We start from the raw sequence: 23,164 nt of genomic DNA on the forward strand, positions 1-23,164 counted from the left end.
GCTGTGGAAAACAAAAACCCCATCGCCACAGGCTTTCCAGGGTTTGGGCACCGCTCGGGCTCGCGGGTGTTCTGACAGCTCGACGTGGTTGCAGAAAGCGGCGGCGGCTCTCGGCGGCCTTGGTTCCTGCGGCCGGGGACTCGTCGGCTTGCACACCGCCCTACTCCCGGAGCCGCCGCCCTTCCACTCAGCCCGTGGCACGGCGGGGCCGGTCCGGGCAGCGAACGGTGGCGTCACAGCGGGCCCCGCCGCGGCCCGCCCCGGCCGGCGCGCGGGTCACGTGAGCGGCGGCGGCGGCGGCGTCAGCTGATCGCGGCGCGGCGGCGGCAGCGATGGACTTTCTGCTGGGGAATCCCTTCAGCTCCCCAGTGGGGCAGCGCATCGGTGAGAGCCACACCCGCGCCCCCCAACCTCCCCGCGCCCTCACTCGTCCCTCCGGCCCCGCTCCTCCGGGGGCGTCCGCCGGACCCTTTCTCGGGGAAACATCGGCCCCCGCCTCCGCGGCGGGACCAAGAACTCCCTGACCAATCAGAACAGAGATCGGTCTGACTGACGGGCGTCGTCGGCCAATAGCGAGCGCGCAGGCTGAGGCAGCTCTGTCGGGGGCCCCGCCAGCCAATCCGGGCGCGAGGGGGTCTCGAGGTGGCGAGGTGAAGTTTGGTCCGTTAAAGGGGCCGCGGGCCGGTGGTCCGCGCCACGCCCCCGGCACCGTCGAGTCCCGTGATTGGCTTGGGGCCGTTCTCGCCCGCGCGTCTTCGGGGGCTTCGGGGAGCTGTTGATTGGCTGGGCTCCAGCCAGGGCAGCCTATCGTGTCCCGGCGGGAACGGGGCGCGTGACCGGCCGTGCCACGAGAGCCGGCCGCGAGACACCGGGGCTGTGGGACGGGGTCACTGAGGGCCGCAGGGACACCGGGGCTGCGGGACGGGGTCACTGAGGGCCGCAGGGACACCGGGGCTGTGGGACGGGGTCAGTGAGGGCCGCAGGGACACCGGGGCTGTGGGACGGGGTCACTGAGGGCCGCAGGGACACCGGGGCCGTGGGACGGGGTCAGTGAGGGCCGCAGGGACACCGGGGCCGTGGGACGGGGTCAGTGAGGGCCGCAGGGACACCGGGGCTGCGGGACGGGGTCAGTGAGGGCCGCAGGGACACCGGGGCTGTGGGACAGGGCCGCAGGGACACCGGGGCTGCGGGACGGGGTCAGTGAGGGCTGCAGGGACACCGGGGCTGTGGGACGGGGTCACTGAGGGCTGCAGGGACACCGGGGCTGTGGGGATAGTAGTTTCAGGCTGGGCTGACCCCGTGGCACGTGGCTCGCCCAGTCGGATCAGTGTTCCCTACTTGAAGGACTCACGTGGTGGGCAGCTGGGGGTGTTTGCCCACCCTGAGCCTCCCTGCAGTGAACTGTGGGACAAGTGGTGCCTGGTAGTGCCATGCCCAGGTTCCTGCAGCATGAGCTGGCTCACAGCACAGAACACCAGCTCCACAAGGAACACAGCACCCACCCTGTGACCTGGCAGGCCCATGGGCACATGGTGTCCTGCAGTCTCTGTGCTCAGGGCAGCTTGGGGAACATGAGAGAAGGATGTGGCCTGAGAAAGTGGAGCAGGGATGCTGCAGTTTGAGAAAAGAAAACCGTCGACAGCCACACTGGTATCAGAACAGGGATGCAGTTCTTAAAATGCTTAGGATGAGGACTCTCTGTTCCCATGGTCTGTTGCCTAAGGGCCTTGGAGTTGTGCTTGGTTGATGCCCATTTAAACTTTCCACTTATAAGTTTATGCGCTTGCTCATTCTTACTGTTCATTGCTTGTCAGACCTTTGCTCTTTGCTGTGAACATCAGTCTTTTTGGTGTCCTTGCATGGGTGAATAGGAGGCTGTGCCTGCGATGGAAAGAGAGCTAGCAGCTGTTTTAAGTCAAGCTTTTATTATGTTTTCAGAGGCTACCTTAACCCTGTCTCAAAGTGTCACTGTTATGTGCCACTCTGGTGTTGGGACAGATAGGTGAGATGCATTACAGCCAGGTGGTGGAAGGATCATCAGGGAAGACTTTGTGTTATCAAAATCAGGGAAGACTTTGTGTTATCAAAATCCTCAAGATGATCTTCAACGTACCCCCAGAAGAACATCACGTGTTTCATCACACGTTCCAGGAGAAGCCATCTCCTGCCCTTTTCTGAATGAATGCTTTGTTCCCTCAGTGAGTGTATCAGATATGTCCTTGTGTTTGGGTAGAGGCAATCTGAAGGTTGCCTCACAGATCTTCTGGTCAGTTTAGTAACCCACATATAAGTGGTTTATACCTCTAGGCCTTGTTTCAATTAAATAAGGGATTCCCAAGCAACAAAGCAACAGCAAAGAAGAGGAATAAAGAAAAGGTTTTTCAAAAGTGTTGTCAGATAGGAGTTGAGAAGCGGAGGAGTGATACCAGGGATATCTTACTGACTGGGGTTAATTGGGTTATGGGAGGCCAAAGAGGATGAATTAGAGCGTATGAGAAAGGAACTCTGTGGAGGACTTGAAAGGGCTGGTGATTGAAAATATGAATATTTTCTTCTTTTGAACATTTCCTATCAACCTCCTGTGAACATGGATAAATACCATCTTCCCTGCTTAATTTGAGACACAAACATAACTTCCCCAAACTCGTTTGGTAGGTCTGTGGCAGCGGCATGTCCAACCCCTGAGCCTCATCACCAAACCTGTACAGTGCTGCTGCCCTGGGCTGTCTGCAGAAAGATAATTCTGCGTCCTTGTAAATTATCTGGGCAAAGTCATGTATGCTTGATATAGCTTATGAAGTCTAAAATAGTTTTAGATGAAGGCTAAGGAATAAAAATAAAGTGTGTGGTACACTGCAGCAACGTTCTCAAATTTCTTCATTAACGTTAATCTAGTAAGACCCACTTACTTTGCTGACTAGGAAAGCAATGCTCAGATAATCTCAGTGATCTGTGGCAGAATGAGTCAGTTCCAGATGAGTGGGTTTTCTAGTTTCTTACTCGCAGTTCTGAGATTTAGTCACAAAAGTTGCTTCTGTCCTGGTTTTGCACCGCGATGTCTCTTCCCTAATAAGAGGAATACAGACTTGCTTGTTTGGGGTTTTTTTTATTTGCTTCTGTTGTGTGGCAGGTTTTTTTTTTAAACACCAGTGGGAAAATTTCCAAAAAGTGATAAAGCATGATAGTTCAGATTCCCTCCTCGAAAGGGAAATCCACTACGCCTCCATGTAGGAGCTACGAGAAGCTGTTTTCCATTTTCAAAATGTAAAATCTAATTTCAAGGAGGTGAATTCTTTCTGAGTGAGAGAATGGAGAAGAAACCACCAATGTTCACTCCTCACCCTGGAAGTCTAAAATAACTAGTAATTATAGCAATACCAAAAGGGACAGAGGCAGGTTATTTCAGTGAGTGAGGGCAGGCAAGAGATAGAAGTAACAGTGTAGCAAAGAGATTACTAGATTATTTTTTTTTTTTGTGGATGGGGGTTATTTTAAGGATGAGGACCAGGAAAAGTTGAGACTGCAAAGCGGGAGCAAGTGAGAAAGACTCCTGGATGAGGAAGAGAGGCAGATGCAAAACAATATGCCAGAAAAATCCCCACAACTTTTTGTATCCCACCTTGCACCCCTCTGTGGGCTCTGCACCCCTCTGTGGGCTCTGTGGGTCCCTGCAAGGTTGTGCTTCTCAAAAAAGTATTGCCTTGTCTTCTGTGTCTGCTCGGTCTGGAGTAAAATGGGTAAAAGTAGCTATAGAAGAGTCACTTGATTCCTGAGAATTTGAGCTGCTCCTGCTGAAAGGAGCAGGAGTTCAGAGACACAAATACCCACACCACTATGTCAGCGCAGTCTCTGTCCATCACCATCCTTGAATTAAGTTTGAAGCCATATTGTGGTCTCTCTAAAAAGCACATTGTTCTCTCAGGCTTTGGGGAAAGGATGCAGCTAAATGGTGAATCCTGACATAGTTGGTGCTGAAGTTCCCTCAAGGGTAGTAGAAGCATGAGGCTTGTACAGAATGCTGATTTGGGCCTGTGAGTTTGTGAACTGAAGAGAAGCTGGGAGAAGGGACATCTTGCATTGCGTTCCGCTGAAGTTAAGCTCTCATGCAATGAACTACTGGTGCCCGAAAATGCCTTTTGAAATGGTGAGAAGGTGCTTGATGCTTTGCTGAGGCAGCAAGCCTCAGCTTAGAGCCAGCAAGAAGCACTGCAGGAAAACACTGAAGGCTTCACTCGGAGGAGGGGCAGAGCAGATAATGGATAAAGGATTTCTGAGCAGCATCTGGCTGGTTATGGGTGCCTCAGGTCTGGAATGGGGAGCAAGAGGGACAAGAGCCTCAGTATTTTCTGTCCCTGTCTCCTGTACTTCCCCACACAACTGACTGCAGTGCTGGTCTGCTGCTGTAGGGACAGCTGAGTGGGATCCCCAGCCCCATACTGTGTTCTCCCCTGCCACCAGGGCAGAGACAATAACCTTGAAAAGAAACAAAGTTGTGAAATGTACTCACAGCACAAAGCAATGTACAGCTCCTTTGCACCAAGTTATGCCAAGTGTTTGGGGTTCTTTGCTGCCTGCTGGTTCCAAATAACTTTTAGTCAGTAGGAGCACATCCAATGCCATGCAGGAAAAGAGCTGATGCTCTGGTTCAACCCGTACCATAGTCCTGCACAGTTCTGGGTTGATCTGAGTGATTTGTGAGGCAGCATACTGGAATCAGACAAACCCCAATGCTGTCACACCCGGGGAGCCAGACTGGCTGCCAAAACAATGCGGCTTTGGAGCAGCCTCATGAAGGGCCTCCTGTATATTCAGTAGCTGGTTGGTTCGGGGCTTGGAGGGGGATGGTGCTTGCAGGCTCACAACTACCTCTGCCAGGGGAATTCTCTGCTGCACGTCAGGCTGAGCTGGTAACTCACAGAAGTAGGTGCTGCCTGATGAATCCCACCAAGCAGAGTGCTGGGCACATGGCAGTGCCCTGCCTCCTGTGCTTGCTCTCTTTAGGGACTTGTTGCTGTCCCCAGCCATGCTGGGCTCAGTTTTCGTGCAGAGCAGACAGCTCATGTGCTAATTACAGCTCATGAAATGAGGCCAGCCACCCTGATCCTTCATGTGACTAATTAGACTTTCCTTCCCTTCTGCAGGCTTTACAAAAAGGCGAAGTTCAGGATTTTGGAGAAAACTTCATATCTTACTAGGCTTGGACAGTCCTTACAGCTTGGAAGAGAGCAAGGAGATTTAGAAGGGCATTAGCTCCAGTTTTCCCAATGCCAGCTGGGTCAGGCCTTAATTTGTACAGGGTAAATTCAAGCATTTTGTCCTTGGAATTGCCTCAGGGTCACATTCCTGTTTTCCATGTGCTCTAATACTGTTCTTCCAGCTTTGCATTTTGTGATCTTGTGTTGTGCTTATGACAGGTTTGCTGCTTTCCTGCAGCTCTCCTTTGATGAGCGTGTGAACTGGGGTGACAGTAGGAGGATGACAACCAAATTGTGGGGTAACAGGGGCAGGGTGTGCCACTTCTGTGGAAGTCCAGTTTTCCCCTAAAGTGACCAGCCAGGTGAAGGAGCACGCATGGTTTATTTACATTCCTTTCTGGAAAGCAAACCTGCTGCTCCACCTTGGCAGGATTGGTGCATTTGGAGGGAAAGGGTGGTGGGGAGCAGGTTACAGCATGCCACTTAACATTGGGAAGCAAAGAAAGGGTATTTGTAGATTGAATTCATGTTTGTGTACAATGCAAAGGAAGGTTGGGGAAGTTTGAACAGCAAGGACTGATGGTTAAATGCAGGTTTTATTTTGTCCTTTGTTTCTTCTGTAGCTCAGAGCTTCCAAGCAGGCTCAGCCAAAGCTCTTCTTAAGTTGAGGGGTTTTCCTTCTATGTGCAGTGAGAAGAGTGGACGTAGACTTCCCTTTCAGCAGAGCAACTCCCGTGTAATGCAACGGGTTTTCCTTCTATGTGCACAGCAAAAACAGTGTCGGGGAAGTTCTGGCCTGTTCAAACCATGATGTGTCATGGGCAGGGGATCCCAGAGGAGAACGCAAGTTGAGGGGGGCTTTGTGACCATGTGAGCCAAACCCACGAGACTGACTTGAGCTGCAACCTGCCTGCCAGGAAGGCTGGTGTCCCAGGGCAGGAGGAAACCTGGAGCTCTGACATTTGACTGAGTCCTGATCCCAAAGGAGCCCCAATGGAAAACATTTTCCCTCATGTGTTACCACAGTTTTCCCCACTGACTGGTACATGCTCTGATGCACGAGACACTCCTATTGCCCTGGATGTATCCTCACCACATTACCCAGTGCAATCCTTCCTCCTTCCACATCACCCTAACCCATGTTAGGAAACTTGGAAGCTTGGATCTGCCAGAGATCAGGATCCCTATGAAAAGCTAATACTCAAAGTGACAAAAGTTTACCTGAATCCAGGAGCATTAAGGTTATTCCAGTAATAGCCTGACCTTTAGGAAGGTGGAAGAGCATCAAGAACATTCTGCCACTCTCCTTCCCTGTCTGCCCTCTTCCATCTGGCTGCGGCCACAATGTCATCAGCATAATCACTGTGTAATCAATGTATTCTGTAGCCAACAGAAAAGGTGGTGGCTGAATTGTGATAAGATGCAGATAGCTTCACACTGTGGTGTGCAGAGGGACACATGTATAAGAGGCTGCACTGCACAGTGGTGTGAGTAGATCTGTGGCTGACCCTTCTCACAGGACATGATGGATGTGCTTACCCAGGCAAGAGTTAAAAAAATCTTCTTCTTCTTCCTGTATTATAGTCTTATCCCACTACTGTGTAAATGGGCATTTAATTTCATTCCCACACAGAGATCATTAGCTGCTGGGTCAAAGGCAGAAAAAGGCAGTTCTGCAGAGGAAGGACCTTTCAAAAGGGTAGAGGACCCACAGTAGCAAGGGACAGCCCCAGATTTTGCAGGGACAGCAGTTTTGAAAATGCAGGCACTTTTGTAAGTACCTCCCTGGGACTGAGCTCTCCTGAAGAGCACCTGGTAAGTGCTAAACCAGTCTGGCCAGTTTTAATGCTCTTGCCCCGGCGCTAAGTCAAGTGTTTTATAGTATGAGAGAGCTAGAAAGGATGATTCTTGTCCTCTGCTTGCCACTTGCTGCTTCTCTGTGTTTCCCTGTGGTCTCGGGAGTGCCTGGGTCCTGCTGGCCCTACTGACAGTTCTCTTTCTCCCAGCTACTGGTGGTGCCCCTGAAGACATCAGTCAATGGCATGGCTAGGACTGAGACATGGATAATTACAGGGTGGAGACATGGGTGCTCCCAGTAATAGCTGCTCATTTCCCAAATCTCTGCCCTAAATAAATAACATCAAGGCTGACTGAGGAATTCCTAATTAAAGGAGACACTGTCAAAGCTGAAACAATATTACTTTGACTTCAGCCTGCAGTTTGCTTTTGCCCACATTCCCCTAGAGGCCAGAAGTTCAGAGGAGAGGTGTATATGTTAAACAAAAGCAACCCTGCTTTGGTTTTCTATGTTTGCTTGTTTGTTTTTATAGAGCTGGTGTACTAAAAAAAAAAATAAAAAAAAAAAGGGGGAGTTAATTCTTTTGTCTCCTTATGTGGTACAAACCAAGAATTGAAGCTACTGGCATTAGATCCTTATGAGTGTGAGCAGGCTGAACTCACAGTTTCTGACCTTGCAGTAACAAAGCAAATAAGCCTCCTTTTCCCAGCTGCGGAGCTGAAGTCGTACTGAGCCCCTTCCCTTTGTGTGCAGGACACCAGAGGTCACACAGAGCCAGTAGCACTGGTGACATGGGCGAAGCTGGGCACCCACTATCCCTCCCAGCAGTGTGGTCTGCCATGGTGTCACCTGGCAGGGAGCACTTGGTGACCCAGAATTTGTACATGGATTTGCCTCCTTGCATGTTGTAGTGGCAGCCAGAGAAAAGCAGGCTGGGGTCTGGGGTCTTGTGAGAGCTTAACTTAAGAATGCCAGGGCTGCTCTTAACCTTGTGTTGGTTTCTGTTTTCCAGAGAGAGCTACCGATGGGTCACTGCGGAGTGAGGACTGGGCTCTCAACATGGAGATCTGTGACATCATTAACGAGACTGAAGAAGGGTAAGGGAGCTGGCAAGGGCCCATATCCAGCAGTGGGTCCTGCATTCCCTGTAACAGCACATCCCTAGGCTGCAGTGATGGCATGCACTGGCAGAGGTAAAAAGCTAGGCTTCCCGGCAATCCCTGAGAACAAGGCTCTGCTAGGAGACCTGGAGACATAGCAAAGCTGTCAGAGCATTTATTAGATACTTCTCTATAATCTTGGTGGGTGCTAGGAACCAACAGGTCTTCAGGGTCCCCAGACAACCCTCTGTTCAAGCCAGGCTGCCTCTCATCTCCAGAAAGCATATTTGTATTTCTTCCTCTTTGATTTATTCCCTCTTCATACCCTTCTCTTTCTCTCCTCTGGGAATGTAAAAATCTAAAGGCTGGTGACTGAGAAGAGGGGAAAATCTCAGGCTGCTATTCAGTCCTCTCACTGTGCCAGTCTTTTTTGGGTTTCTTCTCAGGTATTTTTATGGACAGTCACTCAAATACAGACAAAGTGGGTGGGGGACCCCTTGTCTCCCTCTCCCTGCAGGGAGATATTCATCAGTCTGCCAGACCTGTTAACTCAGGAGCTGGGGATTTGCCAGTGAATTCGAGGGAGAATGCTCCTTCTCACAGTGGAGATACCAAGAGTAGCATGTAAGAAAGAAAGTGCTACATGGAATAAAACATGTAGGTTTCACTCCTGCTGTCCTACCCCACAGTGATGTTGACAGAGGATTAGCAAGCCCAGTTTTCAGCTTCACAGTTGCATGGAAAAAGTCAAACATCTCTACTTACAGATCTGTCACCAGTCCTTTTTCACTATCCCCGTGGTGCAAATACACCTGTCTCTGTCCACAGTTCTCAGGCCTGAGCTGTGAACAGGTCTGGGCACCTGATAACACAGCTGGACAGGCTCTCCCATTGCCCTGCTAATGCCCATCCATTGATATCATGCTGCCCCCCAGGCCAATACTTCTGCCCTCCTCACTGCCTCAATGTTTCCACCCCACTTTTCTCCTCCAGTTCTGCTGCTTTTCCTGTGCTCTGCAAGAGCATGTTGGTTCATTTGTACCCTCTTAAGACCACAGTGGTCTGAGACCTTGGTGTTTCTCCCCTCTAAGAATGGTTAATGAGGTCTGCTATGCTGTTGCTCTCTTACCCACCTGCAGTATACGCAAGATTTTGCCGCTGTGTCTCTCCTGCAGCTTTTGAGCCTCTTTCTCTCCAGGGAAATGTTAAACAGCTCCTCTTCGGGTAACACAGGAATTGCTGCAGCTTGGTCTCTCCTTCCTGTTTCTAATCCATGCCAAGCATTTCTGTGATCTCTTCTTCAGTCTCTCTGCCGTGGGATTTTGCTCTACGCCCCAGGCGTGTGTTTCTAGCATTGTTTTTACTCTGCTCTCTGTTGTGTCCTGAACACCTTGAGCTGTTGCAGACATCAGCACAGAGACCTCTAATTTCAGTAATAGCATTCAGGGACATGGTTTAATGGTGGACTTCGCAGTGTTAGGTTTATGGTTGGACTCAATGACCTTAAAAGGTCTTTTCCAACCTAAATGGTTCTGTTCAGCCAACCCCACCCCTCTTGCAGAACCACCAGAAAAAGTCGCTTTACCAGTCACTGCTTCAAGCCATCCTGAAAACATGGTGAGGAGAGATACCCACTGAGTATGAGGCACCCAGAACCTGTGGCTGTTTTGCTATGCCTCAACCTTCTGATGATCTTTCTTCACCTCATTTCTCCTTCAGGCCCAAAGATGCCTTTCGAGCCATTAAGAAGAGAATTGTAGGGAATAAGAATTTCCATGAAGTTATGCTGGCTTTGACGGTGAGCAGTCAGGGCTCGTTCTCTGCTCTGTGACAGCCTGTTGTAAAGCTGAGTGCTGAACACAAGTTTTAGCACACATGCTGAACAGACACATGTACCTGAAGCCAACACGGCTAACACATGAGGGCAGAGAAGGCTACAGCTAATGCTTTATTGCATTTGAAGGTCCTGGAGACCTGTGTCAAGAACTGCGGCCATCGCTTCCACGTCCTTGTGTCCAGCCAGGATTTTGTAGAAGGTGTGCTGGTGAGAACAATCCTGCCAAAGAACAATCCACCTGCCATAGTGCATGACAAGGTGCTGACCCTCATCCAGGTGAGCATCTGCACCAGTCCAGAGAGTATGTGTCTCTAGGTGTTTGTACAGAAGTCTGTTGTATTTGGTGATGGGCTGTACTGTCTCCTTCTCCTCAGTCCTGGGCGGATGCCTTCCGCAGCTCTCCAGACTTGACTGGTGTTGTTGCTGTCTATGAAGACCTGAGACGGAAGGGTTTGGAGTTCCCCATGACTGATCTGGACATGCTGTCACCCATCCACACGCCACAGAGGGTATGGGAATATTGCTGAAGAGAAGAATGTTGGGCAGTTGCCATTCTGGAGCAATGAGGGGGTTTCAGGAACTCTGTCTTGAATTAGTAGGTTTTTGGGTGGTGAGAAGCTCCAGGACAAGCCAAGAGCTGTTGGAACCAGATGGGGAGTTGCCATTAATATTTTTCCTCTCGTTGCACTGCCCCGTCACTGCCCTGTGAGTGTCTAATATCTCCTCCCTCTCACTTTCCTCACTTTGATCTGTAGACTGTGTATAGTTCCAACTCTCAGTCTGGACAGAATTCACCTGCAGTCAACTCCCCTCAGCAGATGGAGTCCATCCTCCACCCTGTCACCCTGCCCCCCGGGAGAGGCACATCCAGTGATGCCCCCATCACACCCACACCAGAGCAGGTGAGTTAGACACAAGTTCCTGGATGTTGCTGACTCTTCCTGTGACTGAGGCTATTTCACAAACACTGGTCTGGGACTGCAGTACTGGTCCTGCCCCAGGCTCTGTCTTCAAGGAGCTGTTCCTCTAAAGCACAGTTCTTGGAGAGCTCCCCAGAGTTCCTTTGTGTTCACAGTGATGAACCGGGATTCCGCCACCATGGAGTGGTTATGTTTCCCTAAGACAGGGCTGCTTGCAGGTAGAGGGAAGTGGCAAGCTGAAATATGATGCCCCCTTATCATTTTTGTTTATCTTGCCTCACTGCTTACTTTATATGAACCAGCCCTGTCTGGCTATGTAGTTTCCAAAGGCTAGGGCTTCCTCACTTGTTTCCCCATCCTCTTTTCTCCTTCCTCACCCCAACTTCATATGACAGACACTATGTTCAGCACCAAACCCCTAGCTGTCAGTATTTTGCATTCTCTTGCAGAACAGAGCATAGAAACTATTCTAAAGAGGCTAATTAGCAGTTTGTAAACCAGAGGACTAAAGCTTCAACTGCACACTTAGCTGAGGCTCTCCTGTTGAATGGGAATTAATTGTTTTCCCCTCTCTTACACCACTTTGGAAATTAAACAATTTAACTGCCTACCACATGGGAGCTGTTAGATGAAGAGAAATTTGAATCATAACAGCAGCCTGTGCTGACTATTAAAAATCAAGGCAAGGCTAGACTAGTGGCCGAAGATCCCAGGTGAGGGCCTGGCATCTGCTACCAGCAATTAACTTGATGGTAAGTAATGGAGGGGTTTCCTGCTGGGAGCTCCTGAGAGATAAAATGAGTGGTGACAAACAAACTCCCTGGTGGCTGTTCCCTCCAGCTCTGTCAACAGGCATGCACACGTGGTGCCATTCCCTGCCATTCAGAGCTACCTCAGCTATGTCCCCAGCCTCCCCTGGCAGAGCTGTCACTTCACTTCACTTACACAGATTGGGAAGCTTCGCAGTGAGCTGGAAGTGGTGAATGGGAACACAAAGGTTATGTCCGAGATGTTGACGGAGCTGGTGCCGTCCCAGGCTGAGCCTTCTGACCTGGAGCTGCTGCAAGTAAGGAACACTGGGCTGGGTGGAGGGCTGGCACATGCAGCACAATTTAGCAATTACTTGATGGACTGAGGCCCGATGCATGCCACGTGTGGGGAACAACTGGACAGTTTAGTGTGGGGTTTTTCAGCAAGTGAAGGGATAAGGGAGACAGAAGGAAAGCAGGGTTTCAATGGTGGATGGAAATCACATTACTAAAGCTAGAATTATCTCAGAAGGGAACTTGTAGTCTCCAAGGGCCTTTCTTTCTGGGTGATGTGTTACACAAAACCATACAATTATTAAAGCTCAGACTCATTTTACCTCTCACACCAATATTTGTTGCCCATCAAGAGTTCGTGATAGATCCCAGTAGCCTCTGGGGTCTGTCTTCCAGTCAGACTTACAAATTTGTGAGTGCTCAGCCATCGTGTAATCTTTGTGGTGACTTGTCCTGCGTTGAACAGGAGCTGAATCGGACATGCAGAGCCATGCAACAGCGAGTTCTGGAGCTGATTCCCCGTGTCCTCCATGAGCAACTCACTGAGGAGCTGCTCCTCATCAATGACAACCTCAATAACGTGTTTCTGCGGCATGAAAGGTACCTCTCTCCTCCCTTCTCTTCCCTGTTCTCCCACAAGACTTTACTGCCCTTGAAGGCTGCCTATGCCATCCTTTTGATCTGCCCATGAGTATAATACTCAAGATGTATCAGTCTGTATCATCCATCTTTGAGAACAAAGCCTGTTTTCAGTTTTTGCTGACTAATTCCTGTCCCTTCAAATCAGCTGTGTAAGTTCCTGATGGGGTATAAGGATGTCTCTGTGGTATAACGCAAAAGAAGGAGGCAACTGCATGGAAAGAGCTGGTTTTCTCTGAGCTCTGAGGCAGATTTGAACAGAAAGAAATTGCCCAGGTGGGATCAGCACTCCTTTTTTTTTCCTTTCATTTCAGCAAACATATCTCTTTGCTAGGATGAAGTCTGGGGAATTCATCCCCAGATGAACTGTATGGAGAGGTGTTGGTTAGGAGTAACTGGAGGATCCTGAGAAACTTTCTCACACCGCCTCTCAGGAGACATCAACTCAGTGGGTCTTGTTGGGGTATCTTGAGGGGAAATTGCACCCTGAGCCATAGTTGCCCTTTCCTAGTGGGTAGGAAAGGGCAGACTGTGCCAAGTCTTATAATCTCTTTTTATTGCTGTGGGTGAATGAGCCCACACTACTGAAATGTGTCCTGTCATCTTTCTTACAGGTTTGAGCGACTTCGGACAGGACAGCCTGTTCAGGTAACTCGGAGCTACTGCCACTCTGTGCAGCTTGGTTTGCATCCTGCAGGTCCAGCAGTGCCCTGCTGACTTGGAGGGAGGTTCAGTCTGCCCTGCTTAGAAATGGTGGGCTTTGCTGTCCCAGCCAAGCTGCTCCAGGACACCTGGTGTGCAGGATACCCCATTTCCCACTGCAAACCTCTCCCATTCTGCCTAAAGAGCAAGAGCAGAGCAGCAGCAGTTATGATTTTCCCACACTGAATAGTGAGAGTACCAATTCCTATATGAGCCTTCTCTGAGCACTACCTTGTCCTCTGAACCAGCATCCACCCTATTTACTGACACACAGCAGAGCTGGGAGGCTGGCTACCAAGGCATGTCCTGCCCTGGGACACTATTCCCAGCTGTTCTCTGATCACTGTCCCTCTTCTCTCCCTCTTCACAGCTGATATCTTTTAATGGGTGCAGAAAGGCTTTCCTCTCCCGTATCCGTGAGCTAGGATTGTAGGGACAGGGTGTCCAAGCTTCAGAAACTCTATACCACCTTCCTTTTCCTTCCTCTAAAGGCACCAAATGAGGCAGAGAACAGCTTGATTGACCTGGGACCCAGTACTCCTTCAGCACTGAAACAGCCTGAAGTCACCAGCAACCTTTCCTCTCAGCTGGCTGGAATGAGTATGTTGACATGTGGTTTTCCCCTCACTCTTTCTCCTGTGCTGCATTGAAAATCCTTTCCCACCCTTGAATCATCTCCCAAAATTGTTTAGAGATTCAGATTCCTAGAGTAACCTAGAGAAATGTCATGAGTTTTCAACTAATAAACTCATGAAGAAAATTGTATATGCCCCAAGGCACTCAAGCATATGTCTTGGCGTCCTCCTGTCATGTTGTGCAGAAGGTGGCCATGACTTAAGGACCTCAGCATTAGTCTGTGGCTAAGGACCTGGCCTTCCAGCAGGACTGGAGATAAAGTTGCTCCCTCTGCAATGCCTGGCAGCATTGCCTGCTTGCCTCTCTTGCTGTGTGGTGACAGGCTCACCACTGAGGTCTGGGAGAAGAGCAGCTGAAGTTATGCTGCAAAGGCAGCCATGAGCATCATGGGCTCAGGACCCAGGATTTGACAGGTTGTTTACTCAAAAAACCTGAGGGGTCCTGGAGGTTCTTCAAGATATACCACCAGCCTTCATAGCACTGCCTAGATGCAGTTGCAGAGAATTGGCACCAGTGTGTTTTTACAGACTAGCCAGCTGAGATATTTTTCAAGTCAGGTGTTTTTCAGATGATGTCTGAGTCATTAAAATCCACTCATCTGTCTCAGAGGTGCTTGCCCAGAAGCACAGGTTATTTTCTTCCACAGGTTATGGAGCAATTCCCTCCAGAGTTGTCTAAGATGGTCAGGAACATCTAGCCTTCAGCATCAGTAAATTGATGCTGCTGCTTCTATCTGAAACTGAGCCAAAAATATCTACTGAGTGGCCAAGGAAACAGCTTCTGTTACTTCACCCACGACTGCACACATACATAGACTGTGCTGCAGCTGAGGAGCAGGATGGAGGAGTGGGCCTAGAGTAGTTTAGCCTGTTCTGATGATAGTTTTCCATCCAGCACTCTCCAAGCCCACAGTCTTCCATTTACTGTTCTGTGCTGCCTGCTCACCCTGCTCTCTCTCCCACAGACCTGGGCTCAAGCAGTGTAAGTGCAGGGCTGCACTCCCTTGACACTTCTGGCAAGCTGGAAGAAGATTTTGACATGTTTGCCCTGACCCGTGGCAGCTCGCTGGCTGAGCAGCGCAGAGGGTGAGTGGAGCAGCTCATTCTGTCTTGTCCTGCCTTCTTGCAATGAATGAGGGCTCAGGGAGAAATGGGGCCATGACCTGACCAGCAGCAGTTCCTGAGAGACAGTAGGATGCAACAAAAATGCACTCTTCACACATGCAGCGTTTGTAAGATGAGCCCTGTGCTCCCAGTCTTTTTTCCTGCTGCCATCATCTCCCTTTTGTGGCATCCTCCTGGGTACAGGGCAAAGGAATTGGTCCCTGCATGTGAGCATTGCAGTGCTGCGTGTTCTGGGAGATTCGGTGTCTGGGGATGAAGGTGTGAAGTGGGACTGGCTCAGTTTTCTTGTCTGCCTCTGAACTCATCTGCCTGACAGGGGTGATGTTGAATTTTGGAATCACAGAGTAAGGATTCAGCCTAACAGAGTATTGAGCTGAAGTACAGGAAGAGTGCAGTCAGTTGTGGATTGCAAGAGGGCACTATTCTGTGCCTGAGCTTCCCTGCTGGTAAGTGGGGCTGATGTTTCTTCCTCCATGGTGTGTTTGAGACCTTCTGGTGTAAAGCACTAAAAGCTGGGTCTCCACAGTACTGGCTGCACTGAAGGGGTCTTCTCCACTGCAGAGTGGATTCCTGAATCCTTGTTCTGGAGGAGCTGACAAGAGCTGTGCTGACCCCTGGGTTTAGAGGCTGTGGCTGATCTCACGCTGCTTTGCCTGGCAGAGCCATTCACTGCTCTCCATAGAATACCAAGCAGTAGAGCCCATGGGCACATCACTGCCTCCAGCCCTCCAAAGCCTGTGCTCCTGCATTCTTGCAGCCACTGGAGTGCTTTGTTCTGCAGCTGGCCAGAAGCAAGGTCTCTTATACATGTCAAATTAAGGTCTCTTAACAATGTCTCCTTCCATTCCTCCACCTCAGACTGCTTCTGGTTGATGTGGTGGGGAAACCCATGGCCTACACGACTTCATGTGTTTTGTCCCTGGGTTTCCCCACCACTTTTACTGTGGGTTCTGCTGCCTGAGGACAGAGGCAGTCCAGCACAAAAACAATTGTATCAACAGCACCCGATCTGGGGCTGAAACTGGAGCCACTGGTATGTGATCAGTGCTGGAGTTCTGGACAGAGGTGGAATTGTATCCTTTCTGCTGTAGTGCAGGCTGAGGGTTATGAACTCTGCACAAGTAACATCTTCTATTTATTCCTCACTGCCCTCCATCTGCCTGCACTTGCACTTCTGCCAGATAACCTCTAGTGGCTTAGGCTTCACATTTCACTCATAAGCCTCTGCTCTAAGTGTCTCTCTCCACTTGAACAGACCCATTGCTCTACAGCTCCCGAACAGGACGTGCTGGGAGAGCCTTTGGGTTTTGTTCCTGACCCCCTATGCTTCATGTGTGTCTTGGTGAGGCAGTGCTTGAGGCACTTCAAGCCTTTCCTGCCATTCTTCCTTATCAGTGGCATGATAGCAGCGCTGTACTTCATCCTGGATGCCATTATCCACAGCAGCCCCTTCACTGATGAGCATTTCTTTGAGAAGTTTGAGTGGCAGTGGCCCAAGCCCCTGTCCCCCAGCAAAAACAACTCCACTTGATGGTCTGCTGGATCTGTGGAAAGGGGCCTGGGACCATCTGGAGAGGAAAGTTGTGGAGAGTTTCTGTGAAAGGTTTCATTTTCCTTGCATGGAGAGTTCTCCCCACTTGGCATGGATCAAATGGTGACATGTGGCATTGGCATGTCTGGTAGCAGCTTAGAGGGGACACAGGATTGGAATGAGGGAAATTATGGGTGAGACATAACTCCTCTGTGTGTGGAAAGAGGTCGCTGTAATGGTGCATTTGGAGACCTGGAAGCAACACTTGGCTCTTCTGATCATCCAGTCTCACCTGTGGCTATCATAGGCCAGTGAGCCTCTGCCACCATCACTTCTTGCATGGCATTAGTTAAAGAGATGTTTTTAAGCTGTTTGTGTCTGTGAAGATAGATGAGTATGTAGGGGCTTGTTACTCAAATCCCTTCTAAAATACCTGTAATATTCTGGCCAGTCTGTGTTAGTTTTCTCTCTTTACAGTACACCCAAAAGAAGGTGAGTGTCGTGGTTAATGCACCTAGCTCTGTAAGTCTGTGTCTTAGTTTTCATATGAGTCCTTGTCATCCTTCTGTCACTGTGCCAGGGCTGCCTGTTGTATCCCACAATGATGTTCCAGTGAGTAGATTAGTCTGTTTTGTGGTGGGCTACACCTTTAATAAGGGCTTTGCACACCTTTCTAGAAGCTCCTGGGAGCAGAATGACAAGGCATGAAAAATCGTGCAGTCAGAAAAACTGAATGTATGTTTAGGAGTACCTGCACTTCACTCTCAGGCATCTCATCATCCTGTTGTCTCTCTTTCTGCCTCCAGGGTAAAGTATGAAGACCCCCAAGCCACCAAAGGCCTCGCTGGTGCCCTGGATGCCCGGCAGCAGAACACGGGAGCAGTAAGTGGCCACAGCTTTTACTGCATCACCAGGAATGGGAGTAACCTCCTGGCTCACCAAGGCAGTAAGGGTGCTGTCTGTTTGGGAGAAGTCAAGTGATGATAACTCCCAGTCTCCACTAACCTGCATTTCCTAGCTGGGCTGCATACCTCATTCTTTAAAGCCCTGAGGTGAGGAGCTGTGAAAAGTCTGGGGTTCCCTCAGGCAGTTGAAGTATGTCCCTCCCCAGGGAAATTTCCACTTGGAAATAAATGTTTTATTCCTCTTCAGCAAATTTCCAAGTCCAGTCACTTTCTCTCTGCAACCAGAGAAGTAGGCCACCAGTATTAGTATGTTCTTTCCCTCACCTTAAACCCACTGCCTCCCCTCTCCCTCACACTGCAATGCAGACTCTCTGTCATCCAGGGGGAGTCTGGTGCCTCTGGTGATGGAGCTCAGCTGACAAAGTGGATGATGCGCCAAGGAATGGTGAGATCTGAGGTCCTGGAGGGCCAGCAGGGAGGAAGGAAGCCGGGGCTGCTGACACGGAAGTGTCACTGGCACAGCATATGAGGATGCACAGCAGACATCAGATAATGCTAACTGAAATGGAGCAACCCTGGGCTGGGCCAGTAGTGGAGACCAAGTTTGGGAAGGAAGTAGGCTGTGTGCCAGTCCTTCTTCAAGTAAACATATGGGTAGGAAAAAAATCCTAGGAGCTCTGAGGCCAAGAGAGCATGTGCCACTCTGAGCTAGAGGATGGCTGTTTTGGGGTGGGTGTCTGAGGCAGAGGCAATAGCTGGTGGTATCATGAGGGCGGCTGCTGCCATTCACTCTCCTTGCAGTCTCTCCTCCTCAGCATGAGGGGCCTCATTTGAAGGAAAACACATTCCAACTTTACCCTCTTGAAGGCCTCCTCCTATAGCTAGTCATTGAGCTTTCAGGCAGTTGAATTTGGTCTTTCGGCAGCAGGAATTCCTGCAATTAGATCCCCTCAGGCACATGGAGGCTTTGACAGTTCTTAAGTCTGAAGCTCGTTAGCTTGTCTTCCTGTAATGGGCATAGCCCAGGCTGATGTCTGCTCTAAGAAGTTTCCCCACATGCTGTACAGTTGGCTTGAATGCACTTCTACCCCAGAGAGGTCCTCTCTAGGTAGGCAAAGCCAATTTGCTTTGAAACTTCCTTAATCTCACACATCCTCTTCCATTCCCATTCATCCATCTGCCAGCTGTGATAACTGTCTGCGCTTGCTCCCTGGTTTGAGGAAATCTGCCTGTCCTTGGTACAAAGGTGTTGCCCACAAATACTCTCTCATTTTTCTGCTTGGGGAGCCTCTAGCAAGGGCTGCTTCTTGCTCAGCTTTGTTCAGGAGCTCATGACTGGAGAAAAGCATGTGGGGTTTCAAATCAGACTTTGTTTCTTTCAAAGTTACCTCTGTCCACTGGGAATATGTCTCTTTGCTGTTTAAATTGACCAGGGCCATGAATTCTTCTGAGCTAGCCTCATCCCTTCTGGAAGTAAAATTTAATTGTAGATGACTTTCTCTTTGATGAGTACGTTTCAGTAATTTGATGTGTTATCAAATCCTGCTGTGCTCCATGATCATACCAGGGAATCAGTTCTTTGCAGGTGTCTTTCCCCCTTACTGTGCTGTCAGACCTGGCATCTCCAGTATCTTCAGCATTGCAGACTGACATCAGACTGTCACTGGTTTATAGAGGGAGAAGGTGTAGAGTAATGTACCTTGTTCTCCGGCTGCCTACAAAAGCAGTCAACTTCCACCTAGTGAATCCTCACCAAAAAGCAAAGTCTGGTCCAGTCCTAATACCCTAAAGCCAACCACCAAACCACAGATGCTTTTAATGGTATGTATCCTGGAAACTGCATGTCTGGGCATGGATAGGACCAAGGAAGTTGGTAAGCAATGGCACTGGTGGCTGGGAAAACTTTGCGGTGGCACTGGCTGGATGTGGATGAGCCTGAACTGACTGAACAGTGGAGCGAGAGGCTGAGCTTCTGGGTTGAGCTATATAGTGGATTTACTGGAACAGCCTCTGTTTTCTTGGACTCACCGCCCTTTTTTTTCTGCCCCAGGTACCAGTTCCTCAAGCCAGTTTCATGGAAGACATAGAAAAGTGGCTCTCCACTGATGTGGTAAGTGAGAGGCTGCCTTCTTGGAGCCAGCAGTCCTGCCAGAGTTGTCCGTGGGGCTCGACTTCAGGCAGTGTATAACAGTGCTGGCATTGCTGATTGTGTGGCACAGACTGCTGGGAGGGACCAGGGAAGGAAAAGTCAGGGATACAGGCTTTGGGGTACCACAACAGTATCATCAGCCTTCTGGGAGCCATAGCTAATGAACTGAGGCTCTAACATCTCTGTACTCCGGAAGTGGGAGAAACACTATCCTGTCTCTCCATGTGCAAAGAATCACATCTGTGAGATGCCTTTACCTACCTTCCTTCTAACCATGCCCATCTCTTTCTTTGCTAGGGAGAATCAGAGGATCCAAAAGGCGTCACAAGTGAAGGTAAGACGTGTCAGCCGACTCTTTTCTTTAACTGCTCCTGGCAGCACCTTGGCTCTGTCACAAACCTCCTTCTTTGCTAATGTTCTGCTCTTCTCTCGCCCTCAGAATTTGACAAATTTCTGGAAGAGCGAGCGAAAGTTGCGGAGCATCTCCCCACTTTGTCCAGCTCCTTGGCAGGGAGGCCTGTGTCCCCTCCTGCTGCCAGCCGTCATCGGAAGCAAGCAAAGGAAGATGATGCTATGTTTGCCTTGTGAATGCTATGGACCAGTGTGCTGTGGAGCAAGAGGCTGTGTGTGCTGTTTTGCTTGCCTCCAACTAGGGGCCAGCAGAGGAAGGACTCTTTCCCCTTCCTCCATTCTCTTCCTGTTTTACCTTTGAGTTGTTTTTATTTTTAAGCTGCTTTCAGACTTCAGATAATCTTTGTTACGTTTAGGGATATCATACAATAGACTTGTGAAGGGCGGTTTCAAAACTGCTAGAGAATGTGGGAGTTCAGTGGGCTTTTCTTTTTATGGTACAGTGTGGGCAAAGCAGAAGAAGCTCTGGAAGAAGCTCCCTGTCCTACTCTCCAGTGAGGTAGTTAGAGATCTTGCCCAAGAAACAGGAGAGGCTGCAATCTGCTGCTGAAATCATTCCTGCCTGCCTCTTTCCTCACCTCTCCCCTAGAATGCTTTGCTTTGAAAAGCATTCAAAGCATATCTCCTGCCCTTTGCCTGCCAGTGTTAGACTGGAAAGCATGGGGATGTGAAGCATTACTGGCTGAGGAGGAACTTAAATGGTGGAGGGACCCTGTTACTCTAAGAGCTCTTGAACAAGTGCTTGTGGTGTACAACATCTTCCCACTCACAACCACTTCTCTTCCTCTTCCTCACCTCCCTTTCCCCATCAGTTTATCCAAAATCCTACCCACAGCCCAAATGCTTCCATTGCGTAACAGCCAGTCGTCCAAGCCCTTCACAGCACACAGGACTGCAAGCGGTACCCCAGGCTGAAGGGGCTGTCTCCCATGGGGTAGGATGTGCCTTCAGCAAACTATTTGCAATTAATTTAATTCTCCATTATCATACTTTTCTCCCCAGTGGGATCCTACCTCCCTGTCTCCTTCCACCGATGCCTTCCACCACATTGTGCAGTGGTGTAGGAGGGAGTCTCTGAGCCAGGCCAATGCTACAGACGCCTTCAGGATGGCTGTGTGTGCCAGGGTCACAGAGCTGCATCCCCCTAGAACAGGAGGCCCTTCCATCAGCACTGTTACACCAGTGGGAACGTGCTGTCGCTGTGGAAGCTTGTTCAGCTGGCGAGCACAGAGGGGAAGTGACATCAGCCATCTCATGCCAGTGAAACAGCCCTGCAGCAGCCAGAAGCTCCTCTGCACATGGGGAAAAAAAACCCCCTCAGAGCAAACCGCACATGCTGCCCACTTGTAAAGGAAAGCCAGGGAGGAGGGTGCCAAGCTCAGGGCTCCTGCTCATGGGATTTCTTGTTGAGTGTGGGAGAGTTGTCTTTTTTTTACTGCACATTAAAGAAGCAAAGACTTGAGCCTCCCTTGAAGATACCGTGTGTGCTGTCTGTGTTGGTGTGGGAAAGGGAGGATGCTGTGGGGAGAAGAGAGATGAAACCATGCAGCCACATTTGTTCCCCATGAAAAGGCAAGGGCACTGGTGCTGAGAGGAACAAGGGGGCTGAGGGTGCTGGGAGCCAAGGCAGGTGCTCCCTGCTTTTTACTACAGTCTTGTGAGGAGGTGATTACAGACCATCTCAAAACAGCAAGAGGGTGAGCTACCTCCTCTCATTTCCCTCTCTGCCTTGTGATGAGATCTGAATACCCACCTCACAGCCCATAAGCCACTTATAAAGACATCCAAGAAATACAGTTGCTACTAAACGGCCCTCTGGTATCCACAGGACATCCTCACTTGCCCCTATACCATCTCTCCAGTGTCTAGCTGAGTGGGAGCTGTGGGAGGGATTCTTGAAAGGAGGTTGAGTGGATTTGAAAATGTTATCTGAAGAAAGGCAAAAGGGCCAAGTGGTTGAGCTTCCCCTGCTGGAGCATGTGCAGGAGAGAAAGCAAGAGCAGGGTCATGATGGAACACACAGGCTGGTTTTCTAACTGTGGGGCCAGAAGGGCAGCCAGAACAAGGAAGACCAAGCCCTCTGGCCAGTGCCTGGCCTCAGGCTGCCTGGCTCAGCTGGGAAGGAAGAACTTCCCATGTCCTGTCAAGTGTTTATGAAGGGTACCAGCCTGTTCACACTGGTGATGCTTTTAACACTGGTTCGTGCCTCAACTGGCTCATAAAGTTCTCAGTGCCTCCAGCTCCCTCAGAGAACTGCCCGCAAATTCCTCAAAAGGAGAAATGAAAACATCCCTGAATGAATATCCCGAGTATGGGGAGTTCAAACTCTTCCTGACTGCCTTTGGGATGCCCTGAGCCCACTTCAGGTAAAAGACCTCATCATCACCCTCACCTTGTTTTAATTCCCCAACCAGCCATCATGGGACCTAGCAAAGCCAAGGGGGAACTGTCCCCAAAGACGACTTGAGTGCAGCAGAAATGGGTTGCAGCTATTTTCATCAAGGGATAAACAGATGGAAAGCATTTTTGGTGTCTGCCAAGTGAGGTCAGTTTGAATCGATGGCCAACAGGTGAAAATTCAGAGAGATGTTTGTGTCCCCCGGGGTGAGTCTGTCCCCTCCCAGTTGTGCAGCCAGCCATGGTCACAGTGCTTTTCACTGAGATTTATCCAACAGTCACAAGGCATCTCTTTTTCGAGTAACTGAAAATATGAAGAATGGGGACAAAGGCATAGAAAGATTCCAAATTAATACTGTCGTATTTATCATAGATTATACCAGGAATAGCTTGAATAATTTTGCAAAGTTTCTTTTAAGAAGGAACCTGGGGGAAAAAACCTGCTAGGTCTGCAAGGGATCATTTTAAGTAGAGGCTGGACACTTTGCATTGGCAAAAACGGCTTCACAATTGCAAAAAAAAAAAAAAAAAAAAAACGAAAAAGCCAAACCAAAACAACAACTAAAACAAACAAACAAACCCAGCACTGTAAGGAATTCTTTTAAACGCCTTTCCCTTTTTAAAAGTTTTCCGATGTTGTTTGAAAAAGAACAGCGCTGCGTGCTCGCTCTGACCACCAGATGGCTGCGGTCCCTCGCACACCCCGCCCGGGCTTCCCGATTGCAGAGGACAGCCCTTCCCTTGGCAGTGACCTGCTTAGCAGGCTCTGTCACCGCC

General features: G+C 49.8%; 1 protein-coding gene across 2 annotated transcripts; it reads left to right on the forward strand.

The window, feature by feature from the left end:
• Nucleotides 1-252: 252 nt before the first annotated feature.
• On the forward strand, nucleotides 253-21,464 carry TOM1 (target of myb1 membrane trafficking protein). Of its 2 annotated transcripts, XM_066340433.1 has the most exons (16): nucleotides 253-384; nucleotides 8,006-8,090; nucleotides 9,813-9,891; nucleotides 10,057-10,206; nucleotides 10,305-10,439; nucleotides 10,686-10,832; nucleotides 11,800-11,916; nucleotides 12,360-12,493; nucleotides 13,147-13,180; nucleotides 13,726-13,834; nucleotides 14,835-14,955; nucleotides 17,332-17,407; nucleotides 17,813-17,875; nucleotides 19,481-19,540; nucleotides 19,877-19,913; nucleotides 20,019-21,464. In XM_066340433.1, the coding sequence occupies exons 1-16, from the start codon at nucleotides 333-335 to the stop codon at nucleotides 20,165-20,167; spliced, it is 1,548 nt and encodes a 515-aa protein (XP_066196530.1). In that variant the 5' UTR covers nucleotides 253-332; the 3' UTR covers nucleotides 20,168-21,464. The 2 variants fall into 2 exon arrangements, with proteins under 2 accessions (XP_066196530.1, XP_066196531.1); XM_066340434.1 differs by lacking the exon at nucleotides 17,813-17,875.
• The last annotated feature ends 1,700 nt before the right edge of the window (nucleotides 21,465-23,164 follow it).

Source organism: Sylvia atricapilla, unplaced genomic scaffold (genome assembly GCF_009819655.1).
Source record: "Sylvia atricapilla isolate bSylAtr1 unplaced genomic scaffold, bSylAtr1.pri scaffold_83_arrow_ctg1, whole genome shotgun sequence".
Classification (NCBI taxonomy): Eukaryota; Metazoa; Chordata; class Aves; order Passeriformes; family Sylviidae; genus Sylvia; species Sylvia atricapilla.